The 15,576-nt window shown below is 38.6% G+C and overlaps 1 protein-coding gene across 1 annotated transcript in view; it reads right to left on the reverse strand.

The window, feature by feature from the left end:
* CDK18 (cyclin dependent kinase 18) overlaps positions 1-15,576 on the reverse strand; it is a 455,832-nt gene that overhangs the window by 40,902 nt on the left and 399,354 nt on the right. Inside the window, exon 13 of the mRNA XM_053706616.1 lies at positions 13,702-13,744. Within this exon, the coding sequence (XP_053562591.1) occupies positions 13,702-13,744 (43 nt within the window). The remainder of the gene's footprint in view (positions 1-13,701; positions 13,745-15,576) is intronic.

Raw genomic sequence — 15,576 nt, forward strand, 5'->3', positions numbered from 1 at the left:
TATATTAATTTTGTTAAATATGTGCACCTTGCTATGCTTTAATTCTTTTTAAGTTTGTCTCTTTAGCTTAGATATAATTCTAGATTACATGTAGCCTCCTATTAATCTTTTAATTTGGTAGAGGAGGCCTCCCTGGGTTTACAGCTGTTAGCTGTTGCTTGCCTAAGCCGAAATTGATCTAGTTGGGCCCTTGTCAGGTCCAGTGTCGAAGGCTCCTAATAAGTTTATTTTTCATTGTACTAAAGCACCACTGGATTTGACTGCATAGTTTTGTTTTGCCGGGTCTCTTTGGCCCATAGTTTTAACAAGCCTTGATGTACTGTCTGCGGCCGGGATAGTACATATGTGGCTTTGGCCTGGTTCAAGTTCTTTAACTCATTCAGCTGCATATAATAGTTAGAGAATATAATTAAACCCGTTAATGGGGAGGCCCATCAGGTATCCAATAGCTATATTGAATCTCCGGGAGCTTTAGCCCTCTGCTTATTAATATTTATCTTATCTATATCTTTTCCTTTGATATAGTTAAAATCATCCTCCCCACCCACCTATACCTTTGTTTGCGCTGTTGAGGCCTTGGAGAGGCTTCTAATTTCAGGGAGGATGAATCATATGCGTTTAATCAACTAATAAAATAAAATTAGGTTCTACCCCTAGATGGGACCCGAGAGTGGTCCCCTATCTAACATTTGCCTTCTAGAGGGTTTAGATTTTGGAGGGGTCCAGCTGTGACTCATTATTAACAGGAAGGCTCTACTATCTTGTACTAATAGATGGGAATATAGAGAATAAGAACTGTAATTTGTGATTAGATGAGGTATTGATCATTTATAATTGTATGTAATGCTAACCTCAGGCTTTTATGTCTTCCCTTATACTTAGTAAGTTATGTACTGTTTAGTGTACTAAAAGATGGGAATATGGACATTAAGAATTGTAGTTGTGGTGAGACGAGGTTTTGATCATCTCTAAATTTATGTAATGTTGACCTCATGCTTCTATGTCTTCCATTGTACCTGGTAAGTTATGTTATGTACTGTTTGGTGAACCTTAATAAAAAATTATTAAAAAAAAAAAAAAAAAAAAAAAGGGCCTTTTGTAGGGCATTGCCCTAAGTTAAACAACTCTTTTACCTAAAAAAAATTTCCAGTTAGCCCTAACAGTAACACCCCTCACCCAACTAACCCCCCAGAATAAAAAAACCTAAGTCTAAAAATCCTAAGCTACCCATTGCCCCTAAAGGGCATTTACAAACAGCTCTTATGCTCCCATAAAAAAATTCCTAATCTAAAAAAAAACACACCCCAAAAAATAAAAAAAAACCTAAGTCTAACTCCCGAAGTAGGTACTCACAGTTCCTGAAGTCCAGCGGCGAAGGTCTTCTTCCAGGAGGCAACATCCTCTATCTTCATCCGGAGCAAAGGCGGCACGGAGCGGGAGTGATAGCGGAGCGGAGATGACCGTCGAGCAGGACTGGCGATCACGGAGCAGGACCAGCCGTCGCGGAGCAGGACCGGCGTGGAGGTTCCTCTTCATGCGGTCGCCGCCACACACTGAAGATTGAATGCAAGGTACCCCATTTATATTGGGATACCTTGCATTCCTATTGGCTGAAATTTTGAACTCAGCCAATAGGTTGAGAGCTACTGAAATCCTATTGGCTGAATAGGAATGCAAGCTACCTTGCATTTAATATCGAGTATGCGGCGGCGACCGCATGAAGAGGATCCTCCACGCCGGTCCAGGATAACCTCCGCTCTGCACTGGTCCTGCTCCACGGTCATCTCCGTTCAGCAATGGCCATCTTCGCTCCGGATGAAGATAGAAGATGTCCCAGCGCTGGATGAAGACCTTCACCGCCTGGAAAAAGACCTTTGCAACTGGACTTCAGGAACTTTGAGTATCTATTTCGGGGTGATACTTAGGTTTTGTTTTTTTTTGGGGGGGGTTTAGATTAGGGATTTTTTTTTTTATGGGTGCAAAAGATCTGTTTATAAAAGAGCTGATTGCCCTTTTAAGGGCAATGCCCATACAAATGCCCCTTTAGGGGCAATGGATAGCTTAGGTTTTTTTAAACTTAGGTTTTTTATTTTGGGGGGTTGGTTGGGTGGGGGGGTTTACTGTTAGGGGGTAATTGGTAATTTTTTAAGGTAAAAGAGCTGTTTAATTTAGGGCAATGCCCTACAAAAGGCCCTTGGTAGTTCAGTTTAGATTAGGGGGTGCTTTTATTTTGGGGGGGTTATTTTAATAGGGGTATTAGATTAGGTTTAATTTTTTTTATTTTTGATAATTTTGTTTATTATTTTCAGTCATTTTCAATAGACTGCCCTCTGGGCATGCTTACCAACGTGTATATAGATGTATAGATAATGTATATATATGTGTATGTGTGCATTGGAGAGCCTTTGCAGTCAAATACCTGAAAACATGAAAAAGCATTTTTATTAAATATTAATATTTAGAAAAGGTTTTAACTATGTATTTAATGTAAATATTCCACATCCCAATGTTTTTTTCACATGGGGAATCTGTCATAAGTATTTTTAAATGGATATTCCTATATACCGTATATCTGTATATATATAAAACCGCTGTCTGTTACACATAATGACTTTGTAATCCTCTCACCCCTTTTTACACATAGCCCTGCTTGTTCTCTTAGCTCACTGCCCCTCACAAGACAGTCCTTGCTCACCCTCTCAGTCCCCCTCTCCCTTGCACACATCCTCTCATCTTCTCTCCCTCACATCAATTTCCTTGCTTTTAAACCTTTGATAGAAAACAAACTTTAGCTTTAACATATTTTTTTTTGTGAATAAATTTCCTTGTTTTTCACTAAGAAATTTATGAAATAAAATATAATCTACATATACTTTTTTGGGAAAAAACCTTACAAAAATATGTTTTTATTTCCTTATAAAATTTAAATAAATAGCAAACACTTTTATTCTGGAAGAAAGTAAATACAGTATATTATTTTATATATATGGATAGAGGTTTGTGGGAGGATTATATATAATACGTCTTCCATTTCAAGAAAAAGTCAGACCTAATCTGATTAACTATTGGGAGGCCTATTTACTAAAGGTCTTGCGGACCTGATCCGACAGTGCTGATCAAGTCCGTAAGACCTCGCTGAATGCGGAGAGATATACGCTCTCCGTATTCAGCATTGCACCAGCAGCTCACAAGAGCTGCTGGTGCAACGCCACCCCCTGCAGACTCGCGGCCAATGAGCCGCCAGCAGGGGGTGTCAATCAACCCGAACCGTACTCAATCTCCGAGCAGGCGGACAGGGTTATGGAGCAGCGGTCTTTGTGACAACTGCTCCATAACTGCTGTTTCTGGCGAGTCTGAAGACTCGCCAGAAACACAGGCCCACAAGCTCCTTACAGAGCTTGATAAATGGGCCCCTGTGTCACAATGAAGTTCCCTGGGTGTGTCTGAAACTCTCTCAAAACTCATTAGATTTTCTAAGCATTTTACATCTGCAGGTCTCACTGATTTAAAGGGACAGTGAACACCTTGTAATTACAAGACATTTCTGTTGAATTGCTATAGAATAACATATAATAATAGCTAATAATAGCTATAAAAGTGCATTTGAAAATTGCATTGCAGAAAGAAAAGAATACATTTTGTTAAGTTTTTAAAATGTCTCTTGAATTAATTTGTTTCCTTTGCTCTTGGTTTAACATCACATAATTTATTAGGTAAAATTTAGTAATGTGCATTGCTCGCAAGAACGCTTTATTTAAGCAATCACGGCTTTGCAGTCTGGGAAAAGCTAGGGGGCGGGGTTAAAAAAAAACTCTGAGAGCCAGTCATCAATCAATGAACTCTTTGCAGCGCTGCTCCCTATTTGACTGTTCTCTTCAAAAGGTGCTCCGCACTAGCTGCACTGTGTTAAGGAAAACTTACATAGTGCAACCACAGCACAGTGCTGTTTGAAGATAAGAGCCTGATGTGGAGCAGTGTTGCAAAGCGAAAGCGCTAACAGCTCCTGCATGTGTCCTCTTCTTTCTAAAGACATGCTGCATTTTCTGTGATGACATCTCTGATCACAGCATGTTCTGACTTGGGGATAATGGGGGCAATGAATCTGTATGTATGCCTCTATTTTTCCCTGATATGCATTTTCTAGTTCTTTCCTAGTTATATCCACAAATGCATGTTGCTCTGGCAAAAACAAATAAAAAATTGTTAATGCAAATATTTGCCCAGTGTACTTATGTTGCTGTTAAAGGGACAGTCTACTCCAATGTTTTATTGTTTAAAAAGATAGATAACACCTTCTCTACCCATTCCCCAGCTTTGCATAACCAACATTGTTATATTAATATACTTTATAACCTTTAACTGTAAGGGGCCGATTTAACAAGCTGTCAATCAGCTGCAATTCAGCTGTTTCCATGCGAGCCTTAACTCGTACGCCTCCTCTGAACTGCTTGTGCAATGTTAAATGCCGACAGCGTATGCTGTCGGCATTCATCAATGTCTGTCGGACATGATCGGCTGAGCGGATCATGTTGGACAGACACTTGATAAATCGGCCCCAATATCTCTTCCTGTTTCTAAGTCCCTGCAGGCCACCTTTATCTAAGTGCATTTTATTAGCTTTTCACAGCAGGACAGTGCTAGTTAATGTGTGTCATATAGATAACACTGTGCTCACTCCCGTGGAGTTATTTATGAGTCAGCATTGACTGCCTAAAATGCAAGTCTGTCAAAAGGGGGCAGTCTGCAGAGGCTTATATTCAAGGTAATCACAGAGGTAAAAAGTTAATTAATATAGGGGGCGGAGTCGACTGCCGCCATGATCAGTCGCATGTAGTTGGAGCTCCGTGCTAAATCTTACTGGGGACAAAGCATTTACATGTGAAAACTACTTAAAACAGCAAAAAACGATCCCCTATCATTAGCACATCTGCTGGAGGCATCACATTGGAAGCGGATCATCTGGAAACACGGAGGACCGCAAGTTAACCTAACCGCTTGCATTCCGGTCTGGGCCTGAGGACTGGGCCTAATCCACAACCAACAGCAGCGTACCGCACTTCGCTATCGGTATTGTGGAAGGCTGACAGCTTATAAGAGGAGATACTAAGGAGATCCAGACCGGCAGGCGAACGACAAACAGGCCTCAGCAGACCAAGGTAAACAGCGCGAATTGCGCACATAATAATAAAAAAGGGGTAGCCATCTACTTACCGCACCTAAAACGAAGACTACCTAGAGATCACTGCATTTGCTATTTACCGAGTAACAACTAGCCACCCAATAAGAAAACTATACCTTGTCCTAAGGAAAACGCCACATATCTTAACGGACATATTTATACCCTGCTGGGAGGTAGCTTATACACGAAGCCTTGACAGACTGTGGTTTTAATCTCAGCACACTAACCTAAGCACACAGGAAGACATCATCTGCATAGCAGAAGGCAGACAATAAATAAGCAATAACACGCAACATAAATTGACACTGGGTGAAAAGGAAAATAAAGAGAACAATCTAAGGTGCATACCATGGCTGCAAGGAAGCAAAACAAAGGTGACAAAATAAGCAAAAACATGTGTGCTACAACAGCCAAAATGAACACATATTTTAAAGCTCTCAGCACCTCACAAGAACAAGAAATAGATTCTGAGCAAGAAGAAAATCCACCCTCCCAAAAACCCACACTCCTTGATACAGAAAGTGAAGCACCGCTCACCAGAGCAGACTTAACCCTACTTGCTTCAAAAGAGGACTTTAATACTTTACTGTTACAAGAAGGAAAAATTTTAAAAGAGGGCTTAGCAGCAGTCAAAAAAGACATTAGTGAAATCAATGAAAGAATTGAATATATGGAGGAGCAAACAAACAACGTGGCTAATATAGTGGATGGGCACTCCAGATGCCTCTCATTGCAGGATACACAGATACAGCAACTCAAGAGCCAACTAGAAGATCTAGATAATAGGGGTAGAAGGCAGAATTTACGAATCCGTGGTGTGCCTGAGACAGTAACAGGAGATGCAATCCAGCCTTATCTACAGAAACTGTTTCAACACCTAACAAACAACCCCTCTGCTACTCCATACCAACTAGACAGAGCACACAGGGCTCTGAGACCCAGACCAAAAGATTCTGAACCACCTAGGGACATAATTCTCAAATTTCATAAGTATCAAGATAAAGAATTGGTTGCCCAAGCAGCCAGGAAAACTACACCCATTCTTTTTGAAGGGAGGACCATTCAAGTATACGCAGATCTAAGCCCAATGACTCTGACCAACCACCGAGAAGCAAGATTTCTAACTGAACACTTGAGAGAACACAATATTCCTTATAGATGGTGCTACCCATTATGCCTGAAAGTTAATAAAGACAATATGATCATAACCTATAAAAACGCCGAAGACCTGGAAGAATTCTGCAGAGCATTGCACATTCCTCTTCCTAAAATGCCGCACATACTAGAGAAAAACAACTCAGCTAAGAAGAATCCAGAGGATGCCCCTCAACCCCAACGCCCACAATGGCAGACAGTAAATCGCAAAAGACTAAGAAATGCTCCAGCTCTTCCTCATCCAGCAGTGGAAGACTGAAGGAGAAGAGATCAATAAACGATCCTGCAAGAACTCTGGTCAAAAAGGACTGGTAAATTGGTAAAAGTAATATGCACTATTATCATTTTAAGTTTCTACCTAAAGGTAATACAAAGCATAACTACCCTAAGGGATAAACCTTGAGAAAGATATGATTATATTATGAACTTGGGTACCTCGATGCCACAACTAATAAATAAGGCCTAGATGTGATGATGGCGAATGTCATTGTTAAAATTGATACTTAAAGATATCACTTTAATAGACAGACCATTATACCTTAGCTGTCTCGCTACAATGAAACCCCCAGTTACCTTAACCAAGTACCCTAGTACTTAACTTTAATTGTACCCCCAACCATTGAGCTAGTCAGGTTGAATTACAGCCTGGCTGGTATCAAGTTTTGTTTTGTTGCTAATGGTTTGCAGTTTTTTGAGTTTTATGAATTGTTTATGTTTATTATTGTTACTATCCAAATTGTTGTCATGTACTTTGTAATTCCAGATGTTATGTCTAGCAGATGCACTAGGACCCATACCAGGTTATTGGGTAAGTGGCCCATTCTCTACATAGGGAGAGATATAAAAACACTAATCAGCACACAAGCTTTGATGGAGGACATATATATTTCCCTTTAGCTAAAGCATTATGGCACTAAATCAAATTAAATGTTTAACTCAAAACTGCAAGGGCCTCAACTCACCTACTAAGAGGTCGGTAGCATTATCAAATTTTCATAGACTGAAGGGAGATATTATTTTTATTCAGGAGTCACATTTTGTTAAGTCAGGTGCCCCTAAATTTACATCCAGAGAATACCCCACTGGCTTTTTTAGTTCACATCCGAGCAGGAAGGTAGCGGGAGTAGGAATTATTTTACATAAGAATGTCCACTTTCACCTCCAAAATAGATACGAAGATAGGGAAGGTAGGATCATTATCTTAACGGGACTATTATTTAATACACTAGTGACTTTAGTCTGTCTATACACACCAAACTCCCAGCAGAGGGGATTTTTAAGAAAAGCTAACGAAAAGATTTTAGAACTAGGGAAAGGGGTAATAGTTATTGGAGGTGATTTTAATATCGCATCTGAACCTCAAATTGATAGTTCCTCCATAATGAAAAGAAAAATACGCCCAAGAGTTAAGGCATCCAGTATAGTGGATTGCTTTGGCAATAACAACATGGTGGATATTTGGAGGCTACAGCATCCTCAAACAAAAGATTACACACATTACTCACACGCGCAAAAATCCTTCTCGAGAATTGATTACTTTCTCCTTGACCATAACCACATACATTTAGCAACACACACAGAGATAAGTCCGGCAGCATGGACAGACCATGCAACGGTTTCGGTGGAACTTGATTGGCACAACAGGCCCTCAAGAGCATCCTCATGGAGGTTGGATGAGTCAATCCTCCATGATCCAGAAATATTGAAAGACATACAGGCAAAAATAGAGGAATACTTCAGAATGAATAATAATACGGTAACTAGGATGGGAACCTTATGGGAGGCACATAAGGCGGTCATTAGGGGGTGTTGTATACAACATAAAGTGAGAAAAAATAGGAATAGAAATGCAGAATACCAAAAACTCACTCAGTTGCTAGTAGAAGCGGAACATGCACATAAACTAAATCCCAGCAGCACAGATACATTAGGGAAGCTCTCCAAAGCCAGGGCTGCTTTAAACACGCATCTTCAAAGAGAAGCACACAAAAAAGCACTATATCTTAAAAAAATATACTTTCACGGAGGGAATAAAGCAGGACCCTTGCTAGCTAAAGCCCTGAAAAAGAAAACAGCTATAAACCATATTTATAATATTAAAGATAGAAATGGAATAATGAAACATGGAAACCCAGAAATAGCAGAGTCGTTTAGGAACTATTACGAACATATATATAACTTGTCAAAAGAGAAGGATCCCCCCCCCTCTAGCGAATATACTCTCGTACTTAGACTCGGTGGATTTACCCACGATCACCTTACAGCAGAGGGAGGCCCTAGACTCACCAATAACGGATTTAGAAATAATGAAGGCTATTAAAGACCTGCCCTCAGGCAAAAGCCCAGGCCCAGACGGGTTAACCAATAAATATTATAAAACTTTTAAAGAAGAATTGATAGCCCCACTATTGTCCTTATATCAAACATTAGATAATGGTAACCAACTTCCAACCCTAATGAAAGAAGCCCACATATCGGTTATTCCTAAACCAGGCAAAACATTAGACACACCCTCGGATTATAGACCCATCTCACTATTAAATACGGATCTAAAAATTCTAGCGAAAATACTAGCAGCCCGACTTAGCCCAATACTTCCCTCCTTAATTCATATGGACCAGACAGGATTCGTAGAGGGATGAGAAGCTAGAGATAACACTATTAGAGCCTTACAGCTGATGGAATATTCTAAATTAAATAAAATAAACACCATCTTTCTATCTACAGATGCCGAAAAGGCTTTTGATAGACTAAATTGGGAATATCTTTTCGCCACGCTTAAAAAATTTGGATTTGGAGACGCCCTTATTAATAGAATACGAGCCCTATACATATCCCCAACAGCAAAAGTTAGAATTAATGGACAGTTGTCAGAAGGGTTTCAAATAGGCAACGGTACAAGACAGGGTTGCCCCCTCTCCCCTTTGTTGTTCGTTCTCAGCATAGAAACGTTAGTGGCCCGTATCAGACAAAACAATGATATCAAAGGTATCTCCCTGGGTGAGAATGAATACAAAGTGTCATTATACGCAGATGACGTCCTTTTGTCCCTAACCACACCAACTACCTCCTTGAGGGCAGTTACAGAAGAGTTTAGGATTTTTGGTGATCTCTCATATTTTTCTATAAATTACTCTAAATCGGAGATACTAAATATAAATCTCTCTCGTACAGAACTAGGGGATTTGATGAATCATAGCCCGTATAAGTTACAGACTACTGCACTAAAATATCTTGGGATACATCTCACTCCAAATGATAGATTACTCTTCAAACTAAATTACTCCAATTTGTTTTGTTCCACCCAGACAGACCTAGATACTTGGAGGGGGGGGGGCCTTTTTCAAGGTTAGGTAGGATTCAGACATTAAGGATGACAACCCTCCCGAGAATACTATATGTAATGCAGGCTATCCCTATTAAGATCCCCACATCTCTCCTTAACAGATGGCAGGGTATGCTAAACAAATACATATGGGGGTCGATAAAACCTAGAATAAATAAAAATACACTATATAGGCCACCGATGGAAGGAGGATTAGGTTTACCATGCCTGGACACATACTATAAAGCTATAGGGCTCCAAAGTATTTTGGATTGGCATAGGAACACACAGATTAAAGCCTGGGTAACAATAGACTCGCATATCCTAAGGACCCCAAACGTGGGAGTCCTGTGCTGGATTCCTAAGATACATAGACCGGACTCTACTAATAGATATCCACTATATGAAAACGTTTTCTCTATTTGGGATAAATTGATCGCACATTCCAGCCATATCTCCACACTACGTTCACCAATGTCTCCAATTTCACCAAACGCAGAGTTTCTGTGGGGACTAGACTACACAAAAGCAGGGCCCACCCGACTTGAAATTGGTCATACAACTCAGATATATAACTTGATAGCAAAATCAAAAGTTAAGCAAAGAGGTGAGTTGGGAGATTATTTGAATGGGGCCTTCACGCATTGGCTCAAATATAAACAACTGGTACACTTGATAGAGAAATCCGAACACAGACAAGCATGGATGAGGCCATTAACACTATTCGAAACACAATGCATGACTAAGGGAACACTTAGGCACACATTATCTATAGCTAAACGCATAGTGACTACTAGTATAGGCTCAGAACTACCATCATATACTCACAACTGGCACAAAGAATTAGAAATCGAACTAGATAGCAATTCTTGGAAACAAATTTTTCAGTCAACCAAAACTTCATCCACGTCAGCTAGAATCATAGAACTAAATTATAAAATAATGTCACAATGGTATCTCACTCCATCACGTCTGCGCAGTATTTATTCCACTGCATCCGATAGATGTTGGAGGGGGTGTGGACTAAAGGGGTCCATGTCACACATATGGTGGAGTTGCCCAAAAATCCGTTCACTATGGGAACAAATTGAATCCCTACTAAAGCACCTGTTTGCCCCCAATTTCATATTGAAACCAACTATGGTCCTACTAAACTTACCAATTCCAAAAATCTGCCGAATTCGTCAGCGCTTATTTCAGTTTATCCTAAACTCAGCCAAAACAGTAATAGCACGAAACTGGAAAAACCCCACAGCCCCCACAATACAAGAATGGCTACATCACTTTGAAGAAACACTTATATTAGAAGAGTATGGATATTTTAGAACCCAAAGATTAGAGATGTTTTTAGATATTAAATTTTATTGGGACACAATAAAACAACAACACTTTAGAAGTTAAGAGGAGATACAAAGGCTCAGAGTTGTTGGGGTGAAGGGGTTTCCCTTCCCTCCCCCCCCTCCCATGTCTTAGCTCCCTTACTCTTAAAACCACAAGAAAGAAAGTATGAAGTAATCCTGGTAATATATATGATAATTGACAAAGGTTTGATGATATAAGACAAATGATAAATGATGTCTGCTGACAGCTGACTTTACAGACAAAAAAATTTATGTACATGACTCTCTTTTATGTTTATGTTTGAGTTTTATGTACTGTTGTATTTGATATAATGTTGGAAAATCAATAAAAATTATTTAAAAAAAAAAAAAAAAGTTAATTAATATAACCGTGTTGGTTATGCAAAAGTAGGGAGTGGGCAATAAAGGGATTATCTATCTATTTAAACAATAACAATTCTGAAATAGACTGTCCCTTTAAGAAACAGTTTGCAAATTGTTTTCTGAGCACAGTGTTTTTTTAGCTGCTTTTCTGTGCAATTTAAAGGGATAGTAAAGTAAAAATTAAATTTTCACAATTTAAATAAATGTACTATTTTATTATCTAATTTGTTTTGTTCTCTTGGTAACCTTTGTTGAAAAACATAACTAGGTAGGCTAAGGAGCAGCAATGCACTACAAATTTGATAATACAAGTAAATTGGAAAGTTGTTTAACCCATTTGAGTTGACACTAAAGTGTTAACATCGGAATTAAGTTCCGATGTCAACACTTGCTGTAAAAATGAAATCATGCGATCATCGATTTGATCATGTGATTTCAAGGCTGGAATTGGATCACGGGGCTGCCTATGTGGCTAGGCACATCCCTCAGTCCGATCTGGATTAGGGGAAAATGACCCCTTATAAGGTAGGATGCTCCATGCCATCCTTTGGCGATAAAGCCCAGCCCTGTTAGGGTGGCATGGAACGTCCTAACGGCATGAAGGGGTTAAAAGCATATTCTGTATCTGAATCATGAAAGAAAACCTGCTATATTTTAGCTTCCAGGAACTGCAAAATGGAATTTGGCTGCATTTGTAATTGTTTCTCAGCATTCTTTGCCTCTGTTACAAGACATCTCGTGTTTGCAGATATTTATTCTTGCGTGGCCCAGCGTCTACTTCAAGTTATCTCTTTTTTCACTCATGTAATAATACTAAAATTGTTTCTTTGTTGAGAGAGAACTATTTGTGTTTTCCGTATCGCATCTGTGATCTCAGTGAAGCTTTGCATAATCAACTTGATGTTTTCCTTAAATTGCTGGCCCTGCCAATATTCCTGGGGTGATACGTGTTTCTGCAGGTATGTTTTTTGGGGGGGATTATACTGAGACTGAATTCATTGTAGAATCAACCTTTCAGAATATACACAATTGTATTAATTAGAATGTTGATAGGTTTCCTAGTTTTATGTCTAGGAGTCCTCAGAGGAAGCAAACGTTTAAATTAATATGTATTACCTTTCCTTGTCATGATATGTTTTTAAGAACATTTATGTTACAGGGACAAAATTTTACAAATGGTTTAGTTATGCGCAATGAAAAAACTTTGCAATATACTTTATTTATTTTGCCCCCTTTCAATAAAATTTTGGTCTTGAGGATTTTCTAATCCTCCGCACTTAAAGTAAACCCTGCTACAGGTTTTTTTTGGTGGTTGCATATATATACCGATTGTCATTGGCTCACCCATGTTTTCAGTTAGAAACCAGTAGTGCATTGCTGCTCCTTCAACAAATGATACCAAGATAATGAAACAAATTTGATAATAGAAGTAAACTGGAAAGTTGTTTAAAATTGTATGTTCTACCTAATCTTTTTGGGTTTCATGTCCCTATAATCTAGTAGGACAGAATTATATCCAAAATGATGTGTTTACACTTTTTTCTTTCAATCTTCTTAAGATTCAATTTCCTACACTTTTCAGTTTTTACTAAGTAAAGTTGACCTATTGTACTGTTACAAAGGGTCTTTTTTTTAGCCCCCCCCCCCCCCCCCGGATCTGCTGTGTAATCCTGAAGATTTATGAAAAAGCCAGTCCTTCAAAAGGTCTTCTCATTTTTTTCTACTTGAGTTGTTTGCAAATTTTTGAGCTTCTTTTCATGAAGCCTCTTAAAGTGTTTGTGCTAGTGTTTGGTAGAAAGGTCTGTGCTTTTGTCTTCCTACTCCTACCTTGAAAATCTCTAGCTTTGGTACTACCCTGCCAGTAGTGATAGAGTTGCAATAATTTAATTTGTGCCTATGCGTCTTGGATTCATATCATGTTCAAGACTTTTGTTTTTCTTTTGTTTGGTTAGGATGGATATATGTACAGGTGCATCTAATTTAGTGTGATTGATCATTGGATGTGCACCAAGGGGCGGGGTTTTGCTTATGTTTAAATTCACAGTCACTTGCTTTAATCTGGTTGTCTGAGAAAGGGGTGTAAACTCCAAAATGACACTGAATAAACCTTTGCTGTGCTTAAATACAGAGAGTGCTATTTTTTTGGGATGAATATATATATATATATATATATATATATATAGATATATATATATTTGTATGTGTATCTGATAAATTAATTCATGTGTATAGAATAGTTAGTATTTATCTTTGTTCGTATCTTCCCTAGCCTTTGTACTTGTATCGTATTCACTATTCCCACCACACTAGGCACTTACCAGTAGTAGGTTGCTTAGAAGATCGATCCCTTCAGAATCCAACCTGAAGAAGACAAGAAGAGGTTGCGTATTAGTCATGAACACAGAGTGAGTCTTAGCTACTGCAATATTATATTACTGTCCCCACTGGCTGTGTTCAATAAAGACTACTGGATGTAAATTACGGGCCAGATTACAAGTGGAGCGCTAATTTTTTTATTGCATATAAGCACTAACTGCGCTCAAGGTAAAAAATTAGCGCTGTCAGGTTAGTGCTGGTATTACAAGTTGAAAGTAAAATGTTAAGTGTGCAAGTGAAAGAATCAGGCACACTAACAACATGACTTCAAATATCCCAACCTCACTACACTTCTAGCTAAACAAATGCTTTTCTATTTATCGCTCACACTTACGCGAAACTGCGCTTGATCAACTGCGCTAGTTCCGAAGGTGCATTAGGGATACTTTAAAATCCTATGTTCTTCACTTAGATGAAAATATTATTTTTATTTTTAAATATAGATTTCAATATATATATATATATATATATATATATATATTAGAAGAAAAATAACGGAGGGGACGCAGCTGCTAAGAGCTAATATAGAGTGACCCTCCAGTTAGTAAATACATACTGGTGTGGCCTTGAATATAACAGTTATGTGGTGCAGACCCTTGAAATAGATTACATGGATTTTAAAAGAAGAGAATCCTGATCAAAGTATATCAGGATAAAAGACAGGGATTTTAGCACTCTTTTTTCCAAAGAAATTTATTTAGCTCATCAAAGTATAATAAAGGGTATCCAAAATAAAGGCTTAAGTGGCAGAAAGAAAGGACAATCTTTAGCACTAAATTTTCAAGACTTTATTGTCTCAGATATATACATACAATAAAGTCAATATACAATAGACCAAAAAGTGTATACAAAGAAAAATAGAACAAAAATAATAATCTACAAACCTGACCGGTCAGGGGTAAATGTGAATGCATGAACCTGATACATTAACTAACCTAAAGTTAGAAAAATATACCAATATACCAGCAGAGAATTAAATCTGCTGTTTAGTGTCATAACAGACATAAATATCTCACTGTATGAACAACAATGTTAATATATTTCTTAGGAAGCCTTTGTCAGACTACTACACCCTGCTGCAGATGGCACCTTCAAGTGTAAGGCTAAATGCCGGGCAGGTATAAGAATGGGATCTAAGTAGATACTGACAATGCACCCCAAAATACAATTCAAATGAGGGCAGTACATTTACGGCATTTTCAATGTGCATACAAATATTAGTAGAGATATATTAATGAGAAACAATTATCAAACTACTACACCCTGCTGCGTACGGCACCTTATCAGATAAGGCCTAATGCCGGGCAGGTATAGTGATGGGATCTAAGTAGTTAGTGATAATGTATCTCAAAATATGTACAGTCGTCTGTAGGTAAGCAAGCAGCAAGTCGCATAAAATAAACAAAGAAGGTAGCTCAGCAGAAGTGAGTGATAAACAGGTAATAGCGTATTATTCTGTTGGTCGCTATAGAAGTCTCTTGCAAGCAGTCTTTAATGCATGAAGATGAGACATTCATGAAAAAGATGACAAACGTACATGCAGAGAAAAGGGTTGCTTGTTAGTTTTGCGTAATGTTAGTATGTCTTTAGCAATAGAGAAAGCAATCTCCTTATCTTTGAGACTGGTAGTATAACCCTTACAGCCGGGTAGCGATGTCCAGATTAGATACAACTGTGCCTATCAGTCAGGCAGTAGATATTGTAGCATACGACCTGTTTCCTGTACCATCCCAGGACTAATGTTTAGTAGGTGGTCCTTGGTAGTTCCCCAGAAACTTCTTTCAGGGGATCCTTCGTGAGCGTTAGCTTGCAATGCA

Source organism: Bombina bombina, chromosome 3, assembly GCF_027579735.1.
Source record: "Bombina bombina isolate aBomBom1 chromosome 3, aBomBom1.pri, whole genome shotgun sequence".
NCBI classification, from domain to species: Eukaryota; Metazoa; Chordata; class Amphibia; order Anura; family Bombinatoridae; genus Bombina; species Bombina bombina.